This window comes from Bufo bufo, chromosome 7 (assembly GCF_905171765.1).
Source record: "Bufo bufo chromosome 7, aBufBuf1.1, whole genome shotgun sequence".
Taxonomy (NCBI): Eukaryota; Metazoa; Chordata; class Amphibia; order Anura; family Bufonidae; genus Bufo; species Bufo bufo.
Genome location: NC_053395.1, coordinates 46801507 through 46829329, shown reverse-complemented (window position 1 = coordinate 46829329; position 27823 = coordinate 46801507). Strand labels below are relative to the sequence as shown.

General features: G+C 47.2%; 1 protein-coding gene across 1 annotated transcript; it reads right to left on the bottom strand.

The window, feature by feature from the left end:
* Positions 1-312: 312 nt before the first annotated feature.
* On the bottom strand, positions 313-6834 carry LOC121008237 (small integral membrane protein 10-like protein 2A). The gene is made up of 2 exons (XM_040440665.1): positions 6504-6834; positions 313-455 (listed from the first exon to the last, which is right to left on the bottom strand). The coding sequence occupies exons 1-2, from the start codon at positions 6684-6686 to the stop codon at positions 435-437; spliced, it is 204 nt and encodes a 67-aa protein (XP_040296599.1). The 5' UTR covers positions 6687-6834; the 3' UTR covers positions 313-434.
* Positions 6835-27823: the final 20989 nt, after the last annotated feature.

Genomic DNA, 27823 nt, shown 5'->3' with positions numbered 1-27823 from the left:
ACAGCTGCCCTTTTAATAAGATTCATTTGTCTGACGGAGACCTTCCTTAATGAGCCTTTATCGGATCGTATTCGCTTGGGCTGTGAATCGCTCACGTATCTTTTCACAGTCCGATGATCTCGCTTCAGTTTTCGAGAAATATCAATTGTGGTCATGCCTTTCTCAACACACTGAACGATTTCCTGCTTTTCGTCTTCCGAAAGGTCTTTCTTCTTCCCCATACTGCAGTAGAACCGACGTGGGACGAGCCCTTTAAAAAGAGCTTTCCCTTTAAATCGAGATTGCTTGGGAATCTAATTAAGATATCTAAAATATGAGAAATAAAAAGCTTTATTTAAAAAAATAAAATAAAAAGCTCATTTTGCTGAAGTCCTGTGAAAATCTCACTGGCATAATAATTTGGAACACAGTGTAGTTTGTCATGGATGTGGGGGCTAGTGGATTTCTATATGGACCTGAAAGAGAATCAAACAAAAAAATAAAATTTATATACGAAAATACAAGCATACAAAAATGCTAAAAAAATAAATAATAAAAAATGACCTAGTAACTCCCTGAGGATAAGGGTAGGTTCACACTTGTGTTTAACAGTTCCAGCAGAGAACAGCCTGCCGGAGATCACCGGATCTGGCCTACTGGGTACTGCTGGGCCCCATTGACTATAAAAGGGATCCAGTCGCTTTCCAGCATAAGTGCCAGTTTTTGCCGGACAAAAACCCTTTATAGTCAATGGGGTCTGGCAGTATCCGGTAGGCCAGATCCAATGATCTCCGGCAGGCTGTTCTCTGTTAAACGAAAGTGTGAACCTACTCTTAGCAAACCACGGATCCGCAAAATACGGATACCACATTTTCCTATTAGAACTACCTATTCTTAGCCGCAAAATGGACATGTTCTATAACTTGCGGAATGGCCGCACGGATGCGGACAGCGCATGGATGACTCTGTGACGTCCTTATTTTATTTTTTTACGGATCCATAGAAAAGAATGGGTCCGTGTGCGATCTGCAAAAAAATAAAAAAATTATAAAAATGTGGATAGGACACAGAGCAGAGCACGAGCATTCAGTTAAAGGAGGCATGTACCCTTTTGCAACCTCATTTTTGTGCCAAGGCATCTAAAATTTGAAGTAATTTTTTCAAATATTCTTGATTAAAAACAAACGACTGGTTTGCATCAACAGCTTATGTAGAGCTATAGGTCTCCATGGTAACAGACTACAAGCAAACCACATGCAGTCTGATCCTGCAGTCACATTCACATATTTCATCAACCTTTTGCTAACATTTGTTCAACAGTTTCAGAAGATGGAAAGGAGAAGAAGTCATCAATATCAGATTGTGGGGGTCCAACTCCCGGCACCCCCGTGGACCAGCTGTTGGAAGAAGCCATAGCACTCCCGCAAACGCTGCAGCCTCTTCCTATAAGGGAGCATTCACACGACCGTGTTTTTCTTCCGTGTCCGTTCCGCAATTTTGACGGACAATGCACAGACCCATTCATTTCTATGAGTCCGTGAAAATTGCGGTATGCCTTTTATTCTCATCCGTGTGCTGTCCGTTCCTTTTTTTTTTTAGAACATGTCCTATACTTGGCCGCAAATCACGGTCCGTGCCCCCATAGAAAGTCATTGGGTCCGTGAAAAACGGATAGCACACAGAAATGCATCCGTGTGTCATCCGTTTTTAACGGACCCCTGGACTGAAAACATTCTAGGAAACCCCATTTCAGTCCCATTTCAGTTTTTTGCGGACCGTGAAAAACGGATGACACACGGAAGCACCACGTCCGTATTATACGGACTTGCGGAACGGAAAAGGAAAGATAACTGAAGACATACGGAACACACGGATCCGTGATTTACGGACCGCAAAACCAACACGGTCGTGTGAATGCTCCCTAACTGTGACGTAACGTACATCAGTCACATAGCCTAGGCGCAGCTCAGTCCCAAAGAAGTGAATGAAGGCGAGCTGCAATACAAGCACAGCCGCTATACAATGGACGGCGCTGCAGCCTTCTCATACAGCTGATATTGATGACCTATCCTGACGACAGATCATCAATATGAAACACCCGGAAGACCCCTTTAATCAAGGTATAAGACAATGCACTCGGAAAAAAATAAAAAATTATAATAACCACACAGGACTATGGGAAGTTTGACATGTGAACTCCTCAGCAGAATGCAGGCTGCTTTCTGGGTAGGTTATTGTGACAGGATACAGACTACTATATAGAACAATCTCCATAGGATGATGGATTCACAGGGCAGCAGGATTTCTACATTTTGTGTCCCAGAAATCGGATGATTGGAAATTTCCTGCAGAGCAATTCTGATATTAGCATAGTATGGAATTGTTACTCGAGCAATTGCTTCTGACTCATTTACATGGTCAATATGTCATTTTACAGCAGCATGACAACACTTCTAGTATAGTATAGTGATGCCGTCTTCTATTATTAATGGTTAGTCAGTAGAAGCAGGTATAATTGGAAGCTACGTCTGCGCTCACCTTCCCCCGACACGTCCCCCTTTTACTTACTACGAGGACACACATCAAAGGTTTGTAAATCCTCGAGATAAACAAAAAAACACTACTTTCCTGATAGTGCAATAGTCTCCAACCTTAAAAGTGTGTATATGACCTCTCCATTCAGAGAGGGGATCGCTGGGGGTCTCAGGAGTCAGATCTCCACAATCCAATAGTGATCACCTATACTGCGGATAGGTGATACATTCTTTTAGTAGGATCACCCCTTTAAAAAGGCATCTCTCGCCACATACCACTATGTGAATTGGTCGGCAGCTGTCCATTCCCCCCTTGTAAGAGGAGTCCCATGTCCTCTCTGGCATCTCAATGTGTTCCATCAAGCCTAAGGAAAAAAAATAAAAATAAAAAAGATTTTAAAATACGTAAATTAAACCCTAGGTGCAACAAGGGCGGTGCCACCCCGTCGTCTATGCCACGCCTCCACCTCTGTCATGTACCAGACACACTTAAAGGGTTTCTGTCACCCCAATTTTCGCTATTAAACAGGCTGACATTATAGATGTGAAAATGTCACCTGAATTTAACTCTGCATTTCTTTTATTTAAAGAGGACCTTTCACCGATCCTGACATTGTGAACTAAGTATCCTGACATATACAGCGGCGCCCAGGGATCTCACTGCACTTACTATTATCCCTGGGCGCCGCTCCGTTCTCCCGTTATGTCCTCCGGTATGTTCGAGGACTTGGTTATAGTAGACGGAGTCTGCCCTTGTTCTGCTGGGCGTCTCCTTCTCCTAGGCTGTAGCGCTGGCCAATCGCAGCGCAGAGCTCACGGCCTGGGAGGTTTTTTCTCCCAAGCTGTGAGCTCTGCGATGTGATTGGCCAGCGCTACATGCCTAGGAGAAGGAGACGCCCAGCAGAACAAGGGCAGACTCCGCCTACTATAACCAAGTCCTCGAACATACCGGAGGACATAACGGGAGAACGGAGCGGCGCCCAGGGATAATAGTAAGTGCAGTGAGATCTCTGGGCGCCGCTGTATATGTCAGGATACTTAGTTCACAATGTCAGGATCGGTGAAAAAGAGGACCTAAGTATGCCCCCGTTTTTGTGTAATTTTAACTTTTATTACATGCAAATGAGCCTCTAGGGGGGGGGGGGGGGGGTTATAGCGTTGCACCTGCTCCAAGAGGCTCCGTTCGCCCACCTCATTTCCACGCCCTTCTGTCTTGATTGACAGGGCCAGGCCAGCGTTGGTTCTCCTGCTGGCCCCGTCTGCCGTGTAAATCTCAGTATTCGGCGCAGGCGCAGTGAGAAAGCCAGCTGTCTGCTTTCTCACTGCGCCTGTGCCGAATACTGAACGGAACAGGCGCGAGATTTACACGGCAGACGGGGCCAGCAGGAGAACCAACGCTGGCCTGGCCCTGTCAATCAAGACAGAAGGGCGTGGAAATGAGGTGGGCGAACAGAGCCTCTAGGGGCAGGTGCAACGCTGCCACCACCCCCCCCCCCCAGAGGCTCATTTGCATGTAATAAAGTTAAAATTACACAAAAACGGGGCATACTTAAATAAAAGAAATGCAGAGTTAAATCCAGGTGACATTTTCACATCTATAATGTCAGCCTGTTTTAATAGCGAAAATTGGGGTGACAGAAACCCTTTAAGGGACTGTGTGTCTGGTACATGACAGAGGTGGAGGCGTGGCATAGACGACGGGGTGGCACTGCCCTTGTTGCACGTAGGTTTAATTTACATATTAGAAAAAGGCTTTTTTTCTTGGGACTGATGGAATGCATGAAGATGCCAGAGAGGACACAGACCACATCTCACACGCGCAGATGGACAGCTGCCGACCTTTTCACATAGTGGTATGTGGCGACATGTCCTTTAGGAAACCCGTCGCCTCCCAAAACCATCCCAAGCCGCCAGCAGCGTGTTTCGGATAATGCCTTTCTTCCTGAAAACTTAGTTTTATCCCCTGCCAGCGCGCTTCTCCACACACGCTTGAAGTCACGGAGGCAGCGCCCCCTTCCCTGCCCCTTCACTCTGATTCAACTTGTGTGCAAAACCATCCGTTTTCCCCAGAACAGATCCTGACACTATCCGTATCTCTCATGTGAGAGAGGCCATAGGTCCGGTCTCCACTGCAACAATACGCGGTGCAATATTTTATGTTATCACTGCTGTTACCCTGGGGGAGGGGATGGTATATGCTATTTCATCCATCATGGCGAACATATACAGCAGATTTGGTGCACCCTCCCATATCATAATATTACTGGTGATCTCTCATAGCCATCTAGTGCAATAGTGCTATATCCAGATCATCATACAGACAGACACTGGGGGAGATTTATCCAGACAGGTGTAAAGGAGAACTGGCTTAGTTGCCCCCAGCAACCAATTGGATTCCACATTTCATTTTGGACAGCTCCTCTGGAAAATAAAAGGTGGAATCTGGTTGGTTGCTATGGGCAACTAAGCCAGTTCCCCACTGTGTAGCCCTGTCCTGATGACAATAGCATCAGTAATACATTACATTTTCTGATCCAGTCCAGCACTCTGGCTCTGTGACAGGCAGAACTAGCAGAGGCACCGAGTGCAGTCCACCACTCTGGCTCTGTGACAGGCAGAACTAGCAGAGGAGCAGAGGCACCGAGTGCAGTCCACCACTCTGGCTCTGTGACAGGCAGAACTAGCAGAGGAGCAGAGGCACCGAGTGCAGTCCACCACTCTGGCTCTGTGACAGGCAGAACTAGCAGAGGCACCGAGTGCAGTCCACCACTCTGGCTCTGTGACAGGCAGAACTAGCAGAGGCACCGAGTGCAGTCCACCACTCTGGCTCTGTGACAGGCAGAACTAGCAGAGGCACCGAGTGCAGTCCACCACTCTGGCTCTGTGACAGGCAGAACTAGCAGAGGCACCGAGTGCAGTCCACCACTCTGGCTCTGTGACAGGCAGAACTAGCAGAGGTACCGAGTGCAGTCCAGCACACTGGCTCTGTGACAGGCAGAACTAGCAGAGGCACCGAGTGCAGTCCAGCACACTGGCTCTGTGACAGGCCGAACTAGCAGAGGCACCGAGTGCAGTCCAGCACACTGGCTCTGTGACAGGCAGAACTAGCAGAGGCACCGAGTGCAGTCCAGCACACTGGCTCTGTGACAGGCAGAACTAGCAGAGGCACCGAGTGCAGTCCAGCACACTGGCTCTGTGACAGGCTGAACTAGTAGAGGCACCGAGTGCAGTCCACCACTCTGGCTCTGTGACAGGCAGAACTAGCAGAGGCACCGAGTGCAGTCCACCACGCTGGCTCTGTGACAGGCACCGAGTGCAGTCCACCACGCTGGCTCTGTGACAGGCAGAACTAGCAGAGGCACCGAGTGCAGTCCTCCACGCTGGCTCTGTGACAGGCACCGAGTGCAGTCCACCACGCTGGCTCTGTGACAGGCAGAACTAGCAGAGGCACCAAGTGCAGTCCACCACGCTGGCTCTGTGACAGGCAGAACTAGCAGAGGTACCGAGTGCAGTCCACCACGCTGGCTCTGTGACAGGCAGAACTAGCAGAGGCACAGAGTGCAGTTCACCACGCTGGCTCTGTGACAGGCAGAACTAGCAGAGGCACCGAGTGCAATCCACCACGCCTTCTCTGTGACAGGCAGAACTAGCAGAGGCACCGAGTGCAGTCCACCACGCTGGCTCTGTGACAGGCAGAACTAGCAGAGGCACCGAGTGCAGTCCACCACGCTGGCTCTGTGACAGGCAGAACTAGCAGAGGCACCGAGTGCAGTCCACCACGCTGGCTCTGTGACAGGCAGAACTAGCAGAGGCACCGAGTGCAGTCCACCACGCTGGCTCTGTGACAGGCAGAACTAGCAGAGGTACCGAGTGCAGTCCACCACACTGGCTCTGTGACAGGCAGAACTAGCAGAGGCACCGAGTGCAGTCCAGCACACTGGCTCTGTGACAGGCAGAACTAGCAGAGGCACCGGGTGTCCGGTCCCTCACCTGGAGCCGGATGTTCAGCATCATGGAGGCGATGACATACAGATAGGGGAACTTGATCCGAAGCCTCCAGGCCAGGTTGAAGAAGATGAGCAGGGTGCGGGTCAGGCCTTTGGAGAAGACCCCATAGGAGCGTACAGCGGCAGACTGGGAGAGCCAGACTACCAGCTGGGACAAGGGCGCCATACACCCCGGCCGGAGAGGAGGAGGCGGACACCGCTCACACTGGAAGACAGCGCCTACAGCGGGGGACCGCCATGTCAACACAGCCCATTCAACGTATAGAGGGCTGACCCGGAAGCGCTTCGCGGAGTTCCGCCTCCTTCCCGGTGCAGCGGTCAGAGCCGCAGAGCATATCGGGAGCTGTCACAGCCGTACAGTGCTGGGCGTCAGGTGTAGGTAGCGGTGCGGAACGTAACCAATCACAGGGCACGTCTCATGTTCCCAAGGCAAAGTGGAAAACGAAAGACGCGATGTGATTGGTTGCTAGGGGCAACTAGATTTTATACAGCAGGGCGTAACCTTTTAAAGGGACAGTGTACTCATGTTCCTTTACGTCCTAACCAGTGGCACAGATGGGTATTCTGCCCCTGTGGACTGGTTAGGACAGGTGGAAATTTTATTTACAAGTGAAAGTAATTAAGCAATTAACAAGACCCTCCCACCCCAATAAAGAGGGGGATCAAACCCCAGTCCCCTTGTGTTTTTTTCTGTCCTGCGGACAGGTCTGGACGGGTGGTATGGAGGTCCCCCCCTCCCTTCCCGGGGGACCCCTGTTCTATCTTTATGCAGGCTTACCCCTGTTTGGGTCAGTTTTGCTTGTCTCCGTGCAGGGTGAATTTTTTAGCCGCATTAGGTGATTTAGCGCTGCTATGCGGTACCTTTTGTTCTCGGCGGAGTGTCCGTGCGGGGGGCGGGGTTCCCTCATGAGTATGCGCGCTGCTGGTCTTGTGGCAGTGCGCTTGTGTCGGGGTTCGGTGGCCCGCGTTGTTCCAGTGGGCGCCGCCATATTGGGAAGTGACGTCAGTGGTTTAACGCTAGCTCCGCCCCACATGGGTGGAGCCTATTTTTGGCGCCAGGCAGGCTATTTAAAGCTGGTTTAAAGGGTCAGTTCAGCCTCCTGGAGCGCAGTTGTATTTTTACTCTGCTTATCTTGCTTAAGCTGTATTGGATTCCCACTTTCAGCGGGTTCCTCTGTTCAGCTTGTGCTTATAATTACCCTTGCGGGTTTCTTTTGATTCTAGCATTTCGTGTTTTTTCTGGGTAAAAGACCTTCTTGCTTGAAATGTCCTTTCCTCCTCCTAACGCAACAGTTAGTTCTGTTTGTCTTTTGGCAGCCATGTCGTCTATCAGGGACGGTGATCGCGATCCTGGCAGGATCTCCAGTGCCACGACTGCCAGATTGTCCTGGAGGACAACTATGCGTATTCCCGATTGGGTGAAGGGTTATATGGAGTCTAACATGAGTCAAGTGAACTCCTCCATTGAGGAGCTGAAGCAGGCTCTTATATCCAAGCGCCGGAGACCTTCCTCTCCTCATCGGGCCATGGAGGTGTCGGGTCAGGATACCAGAGACGGATCTCTCTCCTCTTCTTCCGAGGATGAAGACGGTTTTGCCTACTTCTTTCCTCCCGAAAAGGCCCAGTGGCTGCTGAGATCCATCCGGTTGGGGGACCAGGATGTTGATCCCGGTGAAGCCTCAACATCCGCCTCTAAGGGGCCTACGGCCTTTAAAGCGGAAGCTTCCCTCCTATCCCTAATAAAGACGGAGTGGAAGAAACCGGAAAAGGGTCCCGTGTTGACCAAAAGGTTCAAGTCGGTCCTCCCAATAAAAGATCAGTTCTCGTGGGGGCCAGTTCTAAAGGTGGACATGGCCATTTCTAAGTTGTCCAAGAGGACCATGGTGCCATCAGACGACGGTTCAAGTCTTCAGGATCCGATGGACAGGAAGGCTGATTTTTGTTTACTCCTCGGCTTCGGCTTCTGCCTCTGTCGCTATTGCGTCTTCTGAAGTGGCGAACTTCCTTCAAACCAGGTTCACCCAGATTCAGTCTGACCTGGACCAGGGGGTCTCTAGGGATGACATTTTGGCCTCTTGTAAGACAGCCGGCCTAGCCATTGTATTTTTTTTTGTGTGACTCAGCTCCACAATAACTAAAATTGGCTTCTAAGTCCATGGCGCTTTCTACAGCGGGCAGGAGCCCGCTTTGGCTAAAGCCCTGGAAGGCGGATACTACTTCCAAACACAATCTTTGCGCCATGGCGTATGAACCCAGCAGACTGTTTGGAACAGAGCTGGACCAAATAATGGAGGGACTGTCGGACAAGAAGGGCAAATCCCTTCCCCAACAGTCCTTTCGTGGTCGGGGCAAGAGGTACGGGTCCAGTTCGGGACCTCAGCCTAGAACCCAAAGAGATTGGGGCTCCCTTAGAGGGGGAAGATCCTCCAGAGTCTCTAAGCCCCCCAAGAAGTCCTCGAAGCTCTGATTGAGGGCCTCCTCGAGGCTCTTGGTACCTTGCCGGTCTGACTGGATTTCCAGAACTCCCTGATCCCCATATTCCCGTAGGCGGTCGTCTACAACATTTTCTAGGGTCTTGGCAGACTCATATCCAAGACCCGTGTGTTCTCCGTATTATATCTCAAGGATACCTGGTAGACTTGGACAGTCCCCCTTTAGACAAGTTTGTTCAAACAAAATTGCTTCCTTCCAGCAAACAGAGAATTTTGGAGAACTATGTTCTGGAGTATCTTCAGAAAGGGGCACTAGAGGAGGTGCCTCTTCAAGATCAGGGAGCAGGTATCTATTCCCCAGTTTTTCTGGTACCCAAGGTGACCGGAGACTGGCGGATGATCATAGATCTGAGATACTTCAATCAGTTTATCAGACACAAGTGTTTCTGGATGGAAACTATCCAGTCAGTGACCAATCTTCTCTTGCCAGGGGATTTCCTGGCAACCTTGGACCTCAAGGATGCCTACCTCCAAATTCCCATCCATCCTGGGTCCAGAAGATTCTTAAGGATCGCAGTGCAAATCAGGGGAGTCCTAAAACACTTTTAGTTTGTGGCCCTCCCGTTTGGAATTTCTTTGGCCCCACACACATCTACCAAGGTGGTGGTTTCCGTGGTGGCAGCTCTAAGACTTCAGGGTCTGAGCATTATTCCATACTTGGACGACTGGCTCTTCAGAGCCCCTTCCCAAGTGATCCTGTCCCAACACATTCAGCGGGCTGTAGCCTTTCTCCACCAGCTAGGATGGATAATCAACTGGGAAAAGTCCCAGCTCCTACCAGCTACCTCAGTGAAGTTCCTAGGATTCCTGTTGGATTCAGTGGAAATGACTATTCATCTTACTCCCGAAAGAAGGCTATCTGTTTAGAATTCAGCCCGCTCTCTCTCAGTACCTCGGAAGGTAACCATTCGTACTTTGATGAGAATGTTGGGACCAATGTCATCAACCGCAGAGGCGGTTCCTTGGGCATTATGGCACCTACAGTACAGACCAAAATTTTGGAGACACCTTCTCATTCAAAGAGTTTTCTTTATTTTCATGACTATAAAGGCATCAAAACTATGAATTAACACATGTGGAATTATATACATAACAAACAAGTGTGAAACAACTGAAAATATGTCATATTCTAGGTTCTTCAAAGTAGCCACCTTTTGCTTTGATTACTGCTTTGCACACTCTTGGCATTCTCTTGATGAGCTTCAAGAGGTAGTCCCCTGAAATGATCTTCCAACAGTCTTGAAGGAGTTCCCAGAGATGCTTAGCACTTGTTGGCCCTTTTGCCTTCACTCTGCGGTCCAGCTCACCCCAAACCATCTCGATTGAGTTCAGGTCCGGTGACTGTGGAGGCCAGGTCATCTGGCGCAACACCCCATCACTCTCCTTCATGGTCAAATAGCCCTTACTTTCAAAGTTTTCCCAATTTTTCGACTGACTGACTGACCTTCATTTCTTAAAGTAATCATGGCCACTCGTTTTTCTTTACTTAGCTGCTTTTTTCTTGCCATAATACAAATTCTAACAGTCTATTTAGTAGGACTATCAGCTGTGTATCCACCTGACTTCTCCTCAACGCAAATGATGGTCCCAACCCCATTTATAAGGCAAGAAATCCCACTTATTCAACCTGACAGGGCACACCTGTGAAGTGAAAACCATTTCAGGGGACTACATCTTGAAGCTCATCAAGAGAATGCCAAGAGTGTGCAAAGCAGTAATCAAAGCAAAAGGTGGCTACTTTGAAGAACCTAGAATATGACATATTTTCAGTTGTTTCACACGTGTTTGTTATGTATATAATTCCACATGTGTTAATTCATAGTTTTGATGCCTTCAGTGTGAATCTACAATTTTCATAGTCATGAAAATAAAAGAAAACTCTTTTAATGAGAAGGTGTGTCCAAACTTTTGGTCTGTACTGTACGTCCGCTACAATCGGAGGTACTAGCCAAGTGGAATCAGTCCGTTGGGACTAAATTCCGTGCACTCCCTGTCTTATCAGGCCCGGTCCTCCCTAAGATGGTGGACCCATCTCGAGGATGGCAAGTCCCTGATCTAACCCTCTTGGATCATACTTACCACAGATGCATCCCTAGTAGGCTGGGGAGCACATCTTCTAGACAAGACAGTCCAAGGAATCTGACACCTCAGGAGAAGTTATTATCATCGAATCTCCTAGAAATCAGGGCGATCAAGCTAGCCCTTTTTCATCTCGCTCCCTGCATTCAAGGCAAAGTGGTGAGAGTACAGTCAGACAGCATGACCGCTGTAATGTACATCAACAAGCAGGGAGGCACAAAGTCACAAAGTCTCCTAAGAGAGATAGATGTGATATTGGATTGGGCAGAATTGAACCTCACCCACTTATCAGCCGTCCACATTCGTGAAGTTCACAATATGATAGCAGATCGCCGGAGCTGAGGTCTTCCAACCGGGGAGTGGTGTCTCCATCCAGACATCTTCAAGGAGATAACGCTCATGTGGGGAATGCCAGAGATCGATCTCATGGCAACGAGGTTCAACACCAAGGTGGAGAGGTATTGCTCCCTTTACAGGGAGGACAACCCGGTTGCAATAGATGCACTGTCAATCCCATGGAGGTTTGGGCTGGCCTATATCTTCCCTCCAATTTCCTTGATTCCGAGGGTATTGATGAAAATCAGGCAGGACCAAGCGTCAGTCATCGCCATCATTTCATACTGACCGAAAAGAGCTTGATTTACCCAACTCATTCAAATGAGTCGGGGGCAATTTTAGAGGCTTCCCCCAGAGAGAGTACTGGTTTTGGGGGACACTCAGGCCTCCTCAAATCTTCAAATGTTCAACCTGACAGCCTGGAGGTTGATCAGTCCCTTCCAAGAATAGAAGGGCTATCGGGGTCTGTCTTGAGAACCCTAGAGCACTCCAGATCTGAGGCTACCAACAGATCTTATTCAAGAATTTGGAAGATTTTCTCAACTTGGTGTTCCAGTCGTCAACTGTCATCCACTGATGTGTCCATACCTACCATCCTACAGTTCCTGCAGGATGGTCTGGATAAAGGGTTGTCACCTTCGACCCTCAGAGTGCAAGCTTCTGCTATCTCGGCCTGTCTCAACAGGTCCATTTCTCAAGAACCCCTTATCAAGAGGTTCCTTAAGGGAGCTTCAAGGTTAAAGCCTACGATAATTAAACCTATCCCGGTATGGGATTTAACGGTCGTGCTCAGGGGGTTATCATCTCCCCCCTTTAAGCCCTTAGAGGAGGTGGAGCTCAAGTTTCTAACCTGGAAAATTACCTTTTTATTAGCTATCACTAACTCCAAGCTTTTTCTGCTTTTGAGCCGTACACCAAGTTCCTGCAAGACCGGGTACTGCTCAAGTTTTTACCAACCTTTATTCCAAAGGGGCCTTCATTCAGCAACATCAACCAGGTGATTTCTCTTCCAGTTTTGGCTCCTCTCCCCTCCTCAGAGGAAAGGGGGCTCCATACCCTCAACGTTTCGAGATGTCTCAGGATTTATCTGGAGCGGTCCAAGGTATTTAGGAAGGATGAAAACCTCCTTATCCTTTTTTCGGTACCCACAAGGGTAGGAAAGCCTCTAAACCCTCCATCAGTTTTATGGATCAAAGAGGCAATTCGGGAGTCTTATGTGTCTCAAGGCTCGGAGCCACCTGAGTTTGTGAAGGCCCACTCTACTCGAGCGGTGGCTACTTCCTTTGCAGAAAGAAGCTCGATTCCGCTGGATGTCATCTGTAAGTCGGCTTCTTGGAGTTCGCTATTCCTCATTTGGCCGGACAGTATTATCTTCCGCCAGGCATGAGAGTCCTCCCATGGGGGTTTCTACTTGCTAATCCCCATCTGTGCCACTGGTTAGGACGTAAGGGAATCATTAAATTTCTAATGATAATTTGTTTTCCCTTAGTCCTAACAGTGGCACACAAATATCCCTACCTTAGTTGCTTTAGTGTTGCCTTTTTTTCTGCTTGTAACTACACAAGGGGACTGGGGTTTGATCCCCGTCTTTATTTGGGTGGGAGGGTCTTGTTAATTGCTTAATTACTTTCACTTGTCAATAAAATTTCCACCTGTCCTAACCAGTCCACAGGAGCAGAATACCCATCTGTGCCATGGTTAGGACTAAGGTAAAACAAATTATCGTTAGAAATTAACAATTCCTACAAAGATGTCAACCTGGAGGGGGGGGGGAGCCTTTTATAGCAAAGGGGTCGCTGTACAAAAATGGGAGTGGCCTTCCCAGGGAGCCTGTCTGAAATAAAAGGGAAGGGCTAAATATATACAGACCCCCCCCCCCTCCATATATTAAAGGGGTATTCCAGTACAAATACAAAGATTGTTTAAAAAAAAAAAAAAACAACAACATACTTTGCAGATCCCCTGTTCTCTACTTCCTGCTGATGTTTTGACGCTGGGAATTCCGCTCAGCCAATCGCTCACTGAGGAGGGTCATCGCTGTGGGCTGTGATTGGCTGAGTGGCGTTCCCAGCCGTGTCGAGACAGGAGCAGGAAGTGGAGCACAGTGGAATATCAGACCCCAGGATTAAGCCATTCAGCATCCGCCTGTGTGTGCCTCCGCATGCTACTTCCTGGTGCTGGGCAATGCTCAGAGCACGGAGGGTAAGTATACGGACCGTGGTCAAAGGAGTTGTCCACGATTTTGATATTGATGGCCTGTTACTCAGGATAGGTAATCAATATCTGATCAGTGAACAGCAACAGCCCCCCTTTAACATTAGTGATTTCCTCTGCCTGTGACATTACATTCATTGGTCGCACGGTCTAGGCCAGGCATCCTCAAACTGCGGCCCTCCAGCTGTTGTAAAACGACAACTCCCACAATGCCCTGCTGTAGGCTGATACCTGTAGGCTGTTCGGGCATGCTGGGAGTTGTAGTTTTGCAACAGCTGGAGGGCCGCAGTTTGAGGATGCCTGGTCTAGGCACTGCTCAGCCGCATTCAAGTGAATGGGCCTGAGCTGTAATACAAGCACAGCCACTATACAGTGGACAGCACTGTGCTACTGTGCTATGTAAGGCATGAGTAGGTCACTGTGGTCACCAGAAAGCTGTGCCTTCTTCAGACAGCTGATTGGCAGGGTTGTCAGGAATCGGACCCACACCGAGGACTGGTGCAAGGATTTTTGCCACCCTAGGCAAAAGCTAATTTTGCCGCCCCCTTTGACTCCACCTATTGACCAAGCCCTTTGACCCGCCCCTTTTTTGTCGGCCACCTATTTATACAGACTGTACCCTTCATTGTGGTAAGGCCACGTTTTCTCCCTCCAACTACATACCGTGTCATCCACAGATCCCCATCAGTGTCATCCACAGATCCCCATCAGTGTCATCCACAGATCCCCATCAGTGTCATCCACAGATCCCCATCAGTGTCATCCACAGATCCCCTCCCCGCCCAGCGCCGCCTCCTAGCTAATTTATTCACTTCACTTGCCTCTGTGTAATTGCAGAGAAGAGTCTTAATCTCGCACAGACGCACTGGCAGAGACATCGTCGAAGGAGGTGCGCTGGAAGACGACGCATGCGCACTTCACTCGACGATGCCTCTACCAGTGCGCCTGTGCGAGATTACACAGAGGCAAGTGAAGTGAATAAATTAGCTAGGAGGCGGCGCCGGCCCGCCTCCAGCAAGAGTGCGCTCTACGCGGTGGCGCCGACCCTGCCCACACCAATCAGATATTGATGACTAGGATGACCATATTTGGGTTTTCAAAAAAAAACAACACAGCGCTGCCAGAACAATACAGGGCAGTGCGGCTCTGGAACAGAAGACCAGGGAATGGTGAGTATGGCGATAGCGCTACCAGCACTACACTCACCGCTCCCCGTTGTCGGGCGATAATAATTCAATTAAGAATTATTAATTATGGTCATAAAAATAATTAACCATGAAAAAATGTAATTGATAAAATTTGTCATAAATTCTTAAAATCATGACCTGGTGAGTTGTAGACAAACTAATCGATACAATTCACATCTGAGTCCGACTATTTCCTCAGATAATAAGTTATTTTGACGTGAGATGACGTTAATGATAAACATGTAGTTCTGCATTATACAATAATACACAGGTATAAAAATATGCAGATTTATTGGTTACAAGGTTATAAACATACATAAGTAAATAAACACAATGAATATATATAGCGTTGATATAAAGCATTTCAAGCTTAACAATACATGTGAGTGGAAATAACTTGTCACATAATAACCAAGCTATTATTAGGTTAGGATATCAAAATAGGAAAATAATTTATATACATCACTTCTGTTCAGAGGAAACCTCATGATATCAGGATGGGCATGTCTAATCCTAGACATCATTATAGAATGCTAAATACATTCTGCCCCCCCCCCCCCCCCCCCCCTAACCGACTACACATCACATGACTTCAAGAATGGGCAAATCCATCCAAGGATATAACTTAGAAGAGATAACTGTATCCTTCCGCCCCATCCTGGACTATTTTCACGTATATGACTTTGGTAAGACTATTAAGACAAATAACAGGGACCTAGGATCTTTGCTAGACCATATCTTAAATGGGAAGGACTTGAAACAAGTCTTTCCTGTGGGAATCTATTTAGCTTGGCGAAGAATGTTCTATCAATATATATATATTGTAAGGGATCGCCTCTTATTTGGGGGTCATTCTCACAGATACGACTTTAGGACACCAGGTTTCAGGTCCAAACCGTGCATTTATTGTGCACACTCCAACCAATACAGGTTATTATGAAGTCGCAGCTTCACCTAACATATGTGACATCCACATAAAATAATAAACACTTGCCCGGCTAGGCTCTAACTAACACAGAGTTTCCTGACTCACCTAAGTCCTTGTTCACACCCTGTAAACACAAGCGGCTTTCTCAGCCAATGTCCCACAGCCTCCTGGCTGTACAGAGCACAGTACGCCCACTGCCTCCAGTCCAGTGTCTCAGCACACATGGGGAATAGTGGTCTCTCAGCCCTCCTGGATTGGACCACACAGAGCCTCCAGGCCTCTGTCCACAGGCAACACACTCCCCCTTCCGGACACCCTGGGAGGTGCTTTATGCCAGCCTGATTACTTCTAGCTGGTCTCGCATGTGGTGGAATAGGGGTGTGGACCGAACTATCCACCCCTTCCTTGCCTCTAACCTGAGTGAGACCTGTCACTGTCTCACAATATATATAAGCAATCATTTAATGCTCTGATAAATTATGAGTCTTCACTAAGTAAATGTGGATAGCTCACCACCTTTCTCTGTATGGTAAGGGTGCTCAAGTCAGGAAACTGATCACCCAATCAGTCAAGGGCAAATAAAATGAATAAAAAAGTGACTGGCACTCGCTATATGGTTCACATCAACAGCATTTAATAGCTTCCCACTCAATGGAGTGTAGACAGCATGGATAAAACAGCATATAATAAGCACAACAATAAAACAATATATATTAAAAATATAAATAGTAAAGTGCACTGGTGTTAATTGGAGAAATGTCCTCTCATTATTATATCATCTGGTGTATAATAGAACATCAAAAGTAATGCCAAAAGTTCATTGGTTTTGTGGCAAATAATGAAGATATCCTTGAAATGCAAAGAATCCAAGTTCACTAGTGGCAATACTGTCTCTTTAAATAGTACTGAATATTAGCAGTCAATCCCCTAAGTTACCGCAGTATCTCAACAGTAGCAGTTGACTTTTAACTTGATACTGGAAAGCCTCCGGACCCTCCGGTGTACAGAGCTGTGGGAAAGAAGTTTTCTTACCGGTATAAGTGAATCACCGGCAGTCCCGTTGCTCAGCTTACCGCACCGCTCGAGGTTGCTTCCGGCGTCCTCGCTCCTTGGTATCTATCACGTGTTGACTCCAAGGTATCGCGGGACTTGGCGGCTTGGTTCCGGGTTTCTGTGAGAAGTGCTCACGTTGAATAGAAGAGATGGAGCGCTCCAAATTTAAAACTGCTTAGGAAGTCTTGGTCATGTCCGATTTCTTATGTTGAGCAGAGATATAACGCCAATATTGGCGTTATATCTCTGCTCAACATAAGAAATCGGACATGACCAAGACTTCCTAAGCAGTTTTAAATTTGGAGCGCTCCATCTCTTCTATTCAACGTGAGCACTTCTCACAGAAACCCGGAACCAAGCCGCCAAGTCCCGCGATACCTTGGAGTCAACACGTGATAGATACCAAGGAGCGAGGACGCCGGAAGCAACCTCGAGCGGTGCGGTAAGCTGAGCAACGGGACTGCCGGTGATTCACTTATACCGGTAAGAAAACTTCTTTCCCACAGCTCTGTACACCGGAGGGTCCGGAGGCTTTCCAGTATCAAGTTAAAAGTCAACTGCTACTGTTGAGATACTGCGGTAACTTAGGGGATTGACTGCTAATATTCAGTACTATTTAAAGAGACAGTATTCCCACTAGTGAACTTGGATTCTTTGCATTTCAAGGATATCTTCATTATTTGCCACAAAACCAATGAACTTTTGGCATTACTTTTTATGTTCTATTATACACCAGATGATATAATAATGAGAGGACATTTCTCCAATTAACACCAGTGCACTTTACTATTTATATTTTTAATATATATTGTTTTATTGTTGTGCTTATTATATGCTGTTTTATCCATGCTGTCTACACTCCATTGAGTGGGAAGCTATTAAATGCTGTTGATGTGAACCATATAGCGAGTGCCAGTCACTTTTTTATTCAAATTATGAGTCTTGATTCTTCCGCAGGTAGAATGAAGCCTCACAATATCCTAAGACTACATCTCAATATGAAGATGATCAATTAATTTATTTATTTGCCAATCTAGATGGTATAATTTCATCCACACTATCCAATTCGTCTTAATAAAATGAATTATCATTCTTTGTGTCTCTTACCAAGTTCTAGTAGGAATCTCACTTCTGCTCCCAGGAAAGCTGGGTGTTCCATCATAGCGCATTTCACCATGGCTTTCATCTTGATAGACCCCTCTAGAGAGATCAACTTGTCCCCCTCTGTCGCTAATGTGTGCTTTCTTACAGGGGCGTAGCTAGAAATACATGGGCCCCATAGCAAAAAAATTTATGGCCCCCCCCCGTGCCATCCACAGATCCCCCTCCCCTAAACAGTACCATCCACAGATCCCCTTCCCCGACGCTCACAGCAGTATATTTATAAACTAATCAGTAACTACTTTAACTTTAATCATTGCTCATTGCTGAGCTCTTTACTTGGATATCTTACTTTGTCTTAGCTCCGGTAAAAGCAGGCAGTGCGGGGGGCGGCGCCCACTCACTGACGTCACGCGCCTGCTCCTCCCACTAGGCGACGCAGGCGCGTGACGTCAGTGAGTGAGCGCCGCCCCCCGCACTGCCTGCTATTACCGGAGCTAAGATTCTAACCCCCAGGCAAGCGTCCCCGTCACCATGGTTAGGGCCGGCGCCGCCTGCAGCGGACAAGTATTGTAAACTACCCGGGCCAGGGCTTTACTCATTATCTCCTGGGGGGCCCCGTGGGCCCCCCTGACTTAGGGGCCCGGTCGCAATTGCGACCGCTGCGACCCCTATAGCTACGCCACTGCTTTCTTGTCCAAAAACGTATCAAATGATCACACCCTTCCAGATTAGGGTTTTCCAATCACATCGTATGGGTGTGCTCATATGGTAATGATCCTATGAGATCATATTTACCCAGAATGCAATATTGTTGTGAATGGTGTCATGATATCCACCTGTCTCCAGATGGCACTGTTGTGTAACATATTAACATCAGAGTTATGCTACACATTATACCTTTGACCTTTCTCAACTTATATCAATGAGGAGGGATACTTCTTTGACACCCTGAAACTATTTTCTCACACTTAGTGGGACCATCATTTATGGGTTTGATAAGAAATACAATGGGCCTTACACTCGCACTGTGGGTTAGTATATTCTAACTGTCCAAACAACTGATTCATTAGGTTAGAATAATATCAGTTCCTCTTAGTAAATCCTATTAGCAGAAAACCAACGTAAATGCTTTCCATATATCCTAAGAATACGTTTTATTTTAGTGGGATACACATGGCATCAAGTACAGTGGGGGAAATAATTATTTGACCCCTCGCTGATTTTGTAAGTTTGTCCAATGACAAAGAAATGAAAAGTCTCAGAACAGTATCATTTCAATGGTAGGTTTATTGTAACAGTGGCAGATAGCACATCAAAAGGAAAATCGAAAAAATAACTTTAAATAAAAGATAGCAACTGATTTGCATTTCATTGAGTGAAATAAGTATTTGAACCCCTACCAACCATTAAGAGTTCTGGCTCCCACAGAGTGGTTAGACACTTCTACTCAATTAGTCACCCTCATTAAGGACACCTGTCTTAACTAGTCACCTGTATAAAAGACACCTGTCCACAGAATCAATCAATCAAGCAGACTCCAAACTCTCCAACATGGGAAAGACCAAAGAGCTGTCCAAGGATGTCAGAGACAAAATTGTAGACCTGCACAAGGCTGGAATGGGCTACAAAACCATTAGCAAGAAGCTGGGAGAGAAGGTGACAACTGTTGGTGCGATTGTTCGAAAATGGAAGGAGCACAAAATGACCATCAATCGACCTCGCTCTGGGGCTCCACGTAAGATCTTACCTCGTGGGGTGTCAATGGTTCTGAGAAAGGTGAAAAAGCATCCTAGAACTACACGGGAGGAGTTAGTTAATGACCTCAAATTAGCAGGGACCACAGTCACCAAGAAAACCATTGGAAACACATTACACCGCAATGGATTAAAATCCTGCAGGGCTCGCAAGGTCCCCCTGCTCAGGAAGGCACATGTGCAGGCCCGTCTGAAGTTTGCCAATGAACACCTGAATGATTCAGAGAGTGACTGGGAGAAGGTGCTGTGGTCTGATGAGACCAAAATAGAGCTCTTTGGCATTAACTCAACTCGCTGTGTTTGGAGGAAGAAAAATGCTGCCTATGACCCCCAAAACACCGTCCCCACCGTCAAGCATGGGGGTGGAAACATTTTGCTTTGGGGGTGTTTTTCTGCTAAGGGCACAGGACAACTTATTCGCATAAACGGGAAAATGGACGGAGCCATGTATCGTGAAATCCTGAGCGACAACCTCCTTCCCTCTGCCAGGAAACTGAAAATGGGTCGTGGATGGGTGTTCCAGCACGACAATGACCCAAAACATACAGCAAAGGCAACAGAGGAGTGGCTCAAGAAGAAGCACATTAAGGTCATGGAGTGGCCTAGTCAGTCTCCGGACCTTAATCCAATCGAAAACCTATGGAGGGAGCTCAAGCTCAGAGTTGCACAGAGACAGCCTCGAAACCTTAGGGATTTAGAGATGATCTGCAAAGAGGAGTGGACCAACATTCCTCCTAAAATGTGCGCAAACTTGGTCATCAATTACAAGAAACGTTTGACCTCTGTGCTTGCAAACAAGGGTTTTTCCACCAAGTATTAAGTCTTTTTTTGTTAGAGGGTTCAAATACTTATTTCACTCAATGAAATGCAAATCAGTTGCTATCTTTTATTTAAAGTTATTTTTTCGATTTTCCTTTTGATGTGCTATCTGCCACTGTTACAATAAACCTACCATTGAAATGATACTGTTCTGAGACTTTTCATTTCTTTGTCATTGGACAAACTTACAAAATCAGTGAGGGGTCAAATAATTATTTCCCCCACTGTATATATGACTATGAAAATTGTAGATTCACACTGAAGGCATCAAAACTATGAATTAACACATGTGGAATTATATACATAACAAACAAGTGTGAAACAACTGAAAATATGTCATATTCTAGGTTCTTCCAAGTAGCCACCTTTTGCTTGATTACTGTTTTGCACACTCTTGGCATTCTCTTGATGAGCTTCAAGAGGTAGTCCCCTGTCAGGTTTAATAAGTGGGATTTCTTGCCTTATAAATGGGGTTGGGACCATCAGTTGCGTTGAGGAGAAGTCAGGTGGATACACAGCTGATAGTCCTACTGAATAGACTGTTAGAATTTGTATTATGGCAAGAAAAAAGCAGCTAAGTAAAGAAAAACAAGTGGCCATCATTACTTTATAAAATGAAGGTCAGTCAGTCAGCCGAAAAATTGGGAAAACTTTGAAAGTAAGGGCTATTTGACCATGAAGGAGAGTGATGGGGTGCTGCGCCAGATGACCTGGCCTCCACAGTCATCGGACCTGAACCCAATCGAGATGGTTTGGGGTGAGCTGGACCGCAGAGTGAAGGCAAAAGGGCCAACAAGTGCTAAGCATCTCTGGGAACTCCTTCAAGACTGTTGGAAGACCATTTCAGGGGACTACCTCTTGAAGCTCATCAAGAGAATGCCAAGAGTGTGCAAAGCAGTAATCAAAGCAAAAGGTGGCTACTTTGAAGAACCTAGAATATGACATATTTTCAGTTGTTTCACACTTGTTTGTTATGTATATAATTCCACATGTGTTAATTCATAGTTTTGATGCCTTCATAGTCATGAAAATAAAAAAAACTCTTTGAAGGAGAAGGTGTGTCCAAACTTTTGGTCTGTACTGTATATCAATACCTTGTTATAACATGTGCCAATATAGAATATTATATATATGATTTATCAATTTGATTATGCTAAAACTAAATAAATCCACTATATGTATACAAACGTTATACTTTCGATTATATGAATAAACATACACACCAGATGTCTCTCATGAAACAGTGCTACCTCCCTCATAGCCCTGTAATGAGGTAAGATCACTCCCTTCAGATAAACCTACATCTGTGGTAATAACTTTTAATGAACAATGCTCTCTGTATTCAATATGAACCTTATACATACTGAACTTTCATGAACCTCTTTCGGCCATCTTTGAATAAATAAGAATATGGCCTTTTATAAATACATATATGTATATAATCAAATCCACTATAACTAGGATATATGGATAAATGTCTTGTCTTTAAACATAAATCTGTAAGGAAGCAAGTACTCCCTCGAACTGGTATAATTATAGAGAAAAATATAAGAATACACTTTAGGAAAGTGCGGCCTTTCCATAAATGCACACAAAATGGCAGATGCCACACTATTTAACATAGCAATTCATATTTTATTCATTTCAGGCCCCTTTGATTCAGCAGAAAATTGACATATTTTTTTTTTTTTATGGTGTGCGTGCCCCCTGTTTATAGCTTCCCTCCCCGGAAACAGGTGAAAACTACAGTCGTGGCCAAAAGTTTGGAGAATTAGATAAATATTGGAAATTGGAAAAGTTGCTGCTTAAGTTTTTATAATAGCAATTTGCATATACTCCAGAATGTTATGAAGAGTGATCAGATGAATTGCATAGTCCTTCTTTGCCATGAAAATTAACTTAATCCCAAAAAAAACTTTCCACTGCATTTCATTGCTGTCATTAAAGGACCTGCTGAGATCATTTCAGTAATCGTCTTGTTAACTTAGGTGAGAATGTTGACGAGCACAAGGCTGGAGATCATTATGTCAGGCTGATTGGGTTAAAATGGCAGACTTGACATGTTAAAAGGAGGGTGATGCTTGAAATCATTGTTCTTCCATTGTTAACCAAGGTGACCTGCAAAGAAACGCGTGCAGCCATCATTGCGTTGCATAAAAATGGCTTCACAGGCAAGGATATTGTGGCTACTAAGATTGCACCTCAATCAACAATTTATAGGATCATCAAGAACTTCAAGGAAAGAGGTTCAATTCTTGTTAAGAAGGCTTCAGGGCGTCCAAGAAAGTCCAGCAAGCGCCAGGATCGTCTTCTAAAGAGTATTCAGCTGCGGGATCGGAGTGCCACCAGTGCAGAGCTTGCTCAGGAATGGCAGCAGGCAGGTGTGAGCGCATCTGCACGCACAGTGAGGCGAAGACTTTTGGAAGATGGCCTGGTGTCAAGAAGGCCAGCAAAGAAGCCATTTCTCTCCAAAAAAAACATCAGGGAAAGATTGATCTTCTGCAGAAAGTATGGTGCTGAGGACTGGGGCAAAGTCATATTCTCCAATGAAGCCTCTTTCCGATTGTTTGAGGCATCTGGAAAAAGGCTTGTCCGGAGAAGAAAAGGTGAGCGCTACCATCAGTCCTGTGTCATGCCAACAGTAAAGCATCCTGAGACCATTCATGTGTGGGGTTGCTTCTCATCCAAGGGAGTGGGCTCACTCACAATTTTGCCCAAAAACACAGCCATGAATAAAGAATGGTACCAAAACACCCTCCAACAGCAACTTCTTCCAACAATCCAACAACAGTTTGGTGAAGAACAATGCATTTTCCAGCACGATGGAGCACCGTGCCATATGTCAAAAGTGATAACTAAGTGGCTCGGGGACCAAAACGTTGACATTTTGGGTCCATGGCCAGGAAACTCCCCAGATCTTAATCCCATTGACAGGGGCGTAGCTAGAAATGACTGGGTCCCATAGCAAAAAGATGTTATGCCCCCCCCCCTCCCCCCGGATTTTCCACCCCCACATACCTCTCGGACCTCGCCAATATCGTTGGGTGTGTATGTGTATTAGACAGAAGGTAGGGATATGTATCTTGTGTAGTTTGGGTATTAGGGAGAGTAAGTGGTATATATCTAGGGCTGATACACGTGTAGGTGAAGAGCCGCTCTGACATAATTCGTCTCTCTTTCATATTATAAGCTCTCCTTATATATAATTTACTTACAGTTCTGAAGACTCAGGGGTGCTGACTGGCTTGGCCTCAGGGGTGCTGACAGGCTTGGCCTCAGGGGTGCTGACAGGCTTGGCCTCAGGGGTGCTGACAGGCTTGGCCTCAGGGGTGCTGACAGGCTTGGCCTCAGGGGTGCTGACAGGCTTGGCCTCAGGGGTGCTGACAGGCTTGGCCTCAGGGGTGCTGACTCGCTTGGCCTCAGGGGTGCTGGCTCGCTTGGCCTCAGGGGTGCTGGCTCGCTTGGCCTCAGGGGTGCTGGCTCGCTTGGCCTCAGGGGTGCTGGCTCGCTTGGCCTCAGGGGTGCTGGCTGGCTTGGCCTCAGGGGTGCTGGCTGGCTTGGCCTCAGGGATGCTGGCTGGCTTGGCCTCAGGGGTGCTGGCTGGCTTGGCCTCAGGGGTGCTGGCTGGCTTGGCCTCAGGAGTGCTGGCTGGCTTGGCCTCAGGAGTGCTGGCTGGCTTGGCCTCAGGGGTGCTGACAGGCTTGGTCTCAGGGGTGCTGGCTGGCTTGGCCTCAGGGGTGCTGGCTGGCTTGGCCTCAGGGGTGCTGGCAGGCTTGGCCGGGCAGAAGGAGTGTGGGAGACTGTGAGGCCTTTTTTCTCCAAGCTGCTCTGGAAAAAAAATATGTTTCATTATACCTCAGGCCAGATCACCAATAAGACCCCCAATGTTAATCAGACCTCAGCTAACAGCCCCAATAAGATCTCCAATGTTAATAAGACCTCATATAACACCTCAGCTCAGACCCCAATATGAATGACCCCCAATCAGACCTCAGATAAGAGCCCCATGCCTCATAGCAGCCCCCAGTAGCCTCACAGCAGCCCCCAGTAGCCTCTCCATCAGCCCCCAGTGCCTCTCCATCAGCCCCCAGTGCCTCTCACCATTAGGTCCCTAGTCCCTCTCACCTGCCCCCAGTGCCTCTCACCAGCCCCTCTCCATCAGCCCCCAGTGCCTCTCACCAGCCCCCAGTGCCTTTCCATCAGCCCCCAGTGCCTCTCACCAGCCCCCAGTGCCTCCCCATAAGCCCCCAGTGCCTCTCACCAGCCCCCACTGCCTCTCACCAGCCCCCAGTACCCTCTCCATTAGGCCCCTAGTGCCTCTCACCAGCCCCCAGTACCCTCTCCATCAGCCCCCAGTGCGCCCTCCCCGGTATTTAAATCATTGGTGGGCAGTGCGCCCTCCCCCCCTCATCGGTAATCATTGGTGGGCAGTGTGCCCTCCCCCCGCCCTTCCCAGTATTAAAAATCATTGGTGGGCAGTGCGCCCCCCCCTCCCCGGTAATCATTGGTGGGCAGTGTGCCCTCCCCCCGCCCTTCCCAGTATTAAAAATCATTGGTGGGCAGTGGGCCCCCCGCCCCCCCTTCATTGGTGGCAGCGGCAGTTCCGATCGGAGTTCCAGCAGTTTAATGCTGGGGCTCCGATCTGTTACCATGGCAGCCAGGACACTACTGAAGTCCTGGCTGCCATGGCCAGTTACTCTGCAGAATACTTACATGCGCTGTGGCCGCCCGGGCGCTCCTCCTTCTTTTAACTCACAGGTCTGTGCGGCGCATTGCTTATGCTTATGGCTGCCATGGTAACCGATCGGAGCCCCAGCATTACACTGCTGGGACTCCGATTGGAACTGCCGCTAATGAAAGGGGGGGCCCGGGGCCCCTATCGCAGCGCCACTCAAATATATATTTTTTTATCCTCAGCTGGCAGCCCGGGCCCCCCAGTGGCGTAGGGCCCCATAGCCATTGCTATGGCTGCTATGGCGATCCCTACGCCACTGGTGTATGGCATCCATTATATAGGCGGAGCTGAAAGGGTTACGTGTCAGCTTCTCCTCCCCACTCATGGGAGTTATTCAATAAAATGTATCTGTATAGCGCCACCTGCTATTTTTTGTTTTTTTTATTATTTCTTTGTCCGGCTCATTTAGAAGGCCGCACATGCTCAGTTTCATCCTTCAACTGCTTATGAGCTGTGATATGGAGAGAGGCTGCAGCACCAAGGACACACACCCCTGAGCTGCAGCAGAAAGGACACTCCCCTTGAGCTGCCAGCTCCCAGTATATTGCAGCAGCTGGCAAACCAGCAGTTGGAGTCTAATGGTGTAAATTGTACATATAAATGTGTTATATTTACTAGTAAGTGTGAAGATTTTAACTTATTTATCCAATGACCTTTAGATTTATGAACTGTTCCGCCAATGTAATGGTCGACGGAAAGCCGGTTAATTTGGTATTATGGGATACCGCTGTTATCTTACCCACTGACGGTAACTATCAGTTCATTTCCTCGAAGACGCTGGGGTTGGTAGTCGTGGAGCTAATACAGTTTTTTGGTTCTGCAGGTCTTATTCCTTTAGGAAACTTTCGCCCCTTTTTTTGTGCTGTGAGGTTTCTCCCAAGTGAGTGAGATGCCGTATCTTGATCAGATGTGATGGAAAGTTGCTGCCATTTTGCACAACTGGTTCCTAGTTAATTGAACTTTTTGTGCTCCAGTCTTTCCCAGTCAAGAGTTCATCTTGGATTGATATTCATGATGGCCGAGACCTGTGCATTATATCTATATACAGCCAGTGAAATCCTCTGCCGCTGTGCCTTAGTAACTTAGAATTTGAAGAGGATCTGTCTGTTCTCCTGAGATGTCTGCTTCAGTAAATAACATAAAAATAACAATTCTGAAATAACTTTCCTTAAATCGTACCTGAATTTTAAGAGTGGCTGTGCTTCTTTGTACAATCGTAACTGTGAAAGAACAGTTATGTTTGGGCTTCCCTAAGATCTCTTTCAGTCTTATTATTCTGTATTTCAACTGCACAGCCAGATGCATTTCTCTCACAAGCAGTGGAGGTCTCCCTTACTTCCCTCTATGTTTGTTTTCTTCTAGCGAGCTCAGAAAGGTGATAAGGAGGGATAAATCACACTTACAGAAAAACAGAAGGCTCCTGTGATTTTTCAGAAGCAGTTCTTTTATCAGGAGCAGGATCTCAGCTAGCTCTGACACGCCCCCACTTCCTCTCTGCCGTCTTCTATGTCTCTATTACTAGGGGCAGATCTTGCCTGACAATGGGCAGCGGACTGCAAATTATGTGGATGTGAGACCCCTAGTGGCCATGACTTTACAGCTTTTTTTTTCTGGTGGATGCAGGCATATTTTTGAAATGGCGTGATCTAGAAATTTGCTAGTTACACCATTCTCTATTAAATGAAATGAAATTGTGTGAAAGTACAGTGACTCTTTCAAACTCTGTTGCACTGTTCCTCTTTTACTCCTCTTGTAAAAGTATGCTTAAATTAGCAATTGTGTGTTACCATTCCTGTAAGAAGCCAGTGTTAGAGTGCGTTGCATGGAGAGTGGGTAGTGATCTCTCCAAGTGGGAGGAAAGCATCCTCGAAGCGCTAAACTCTGCTTTTGAATCTAAATATTTTTTGTTAGGCTTTTAGCCCGAGCCCCAAAGCTTCCAATGTTTCGGTGAGTCAGTTAAATCCTGCAGCTAATGGATCAGTCTGCCAATTCTCTGTCATGTGGCGATCTTCTGACCGTAATTATTTTATCCTTACCGGCCAAGCGCTGCACTACCGGTGTAGTTCTGTAGCGGACAGTGGCGTACCTACCATATAGGCAGACCACGCAGCTGCTATGGGGCCCGTGAGGAAGGGGGGGCCCTGCAGTGGAGGAGAGTCCCCGCCCCTGTCTGTCTTCCTAACTGTCTCCCGTCTGCTAGCCCCGCCTCCTACCTGCTAGCTCCGCCTCCCACCTGTTAGCTCCGCCCCCGCCTGATTCCTCTGGATTGCCACAACCCCGCCAGTAATGAAGTAAGTGACGACTTCTTGTAGGTGAGGACAGTGCAGAGGTGTATGTGTGTGGAAGGGGGCAAGGTCACTCAGCTTTCCCAGACTATTCCTCTGCACATATGTCATTCAGAACAGGAGGGAAGCTGGGTGTCACTACATTATGTAATGTGACTCAGCTTTCCTGATGTCCTGCATGGCACAAGTGCAGAGGCAGGAGAAGATATGAGGGTTGTGTTACTCAGCTTTCTCATGTCTCTCCACATGTGCCATGCAGGACAGCAGAAAAGCTGGGTGCTATTACATCATGTAATGTCACTCAGATTTCCTGCTAT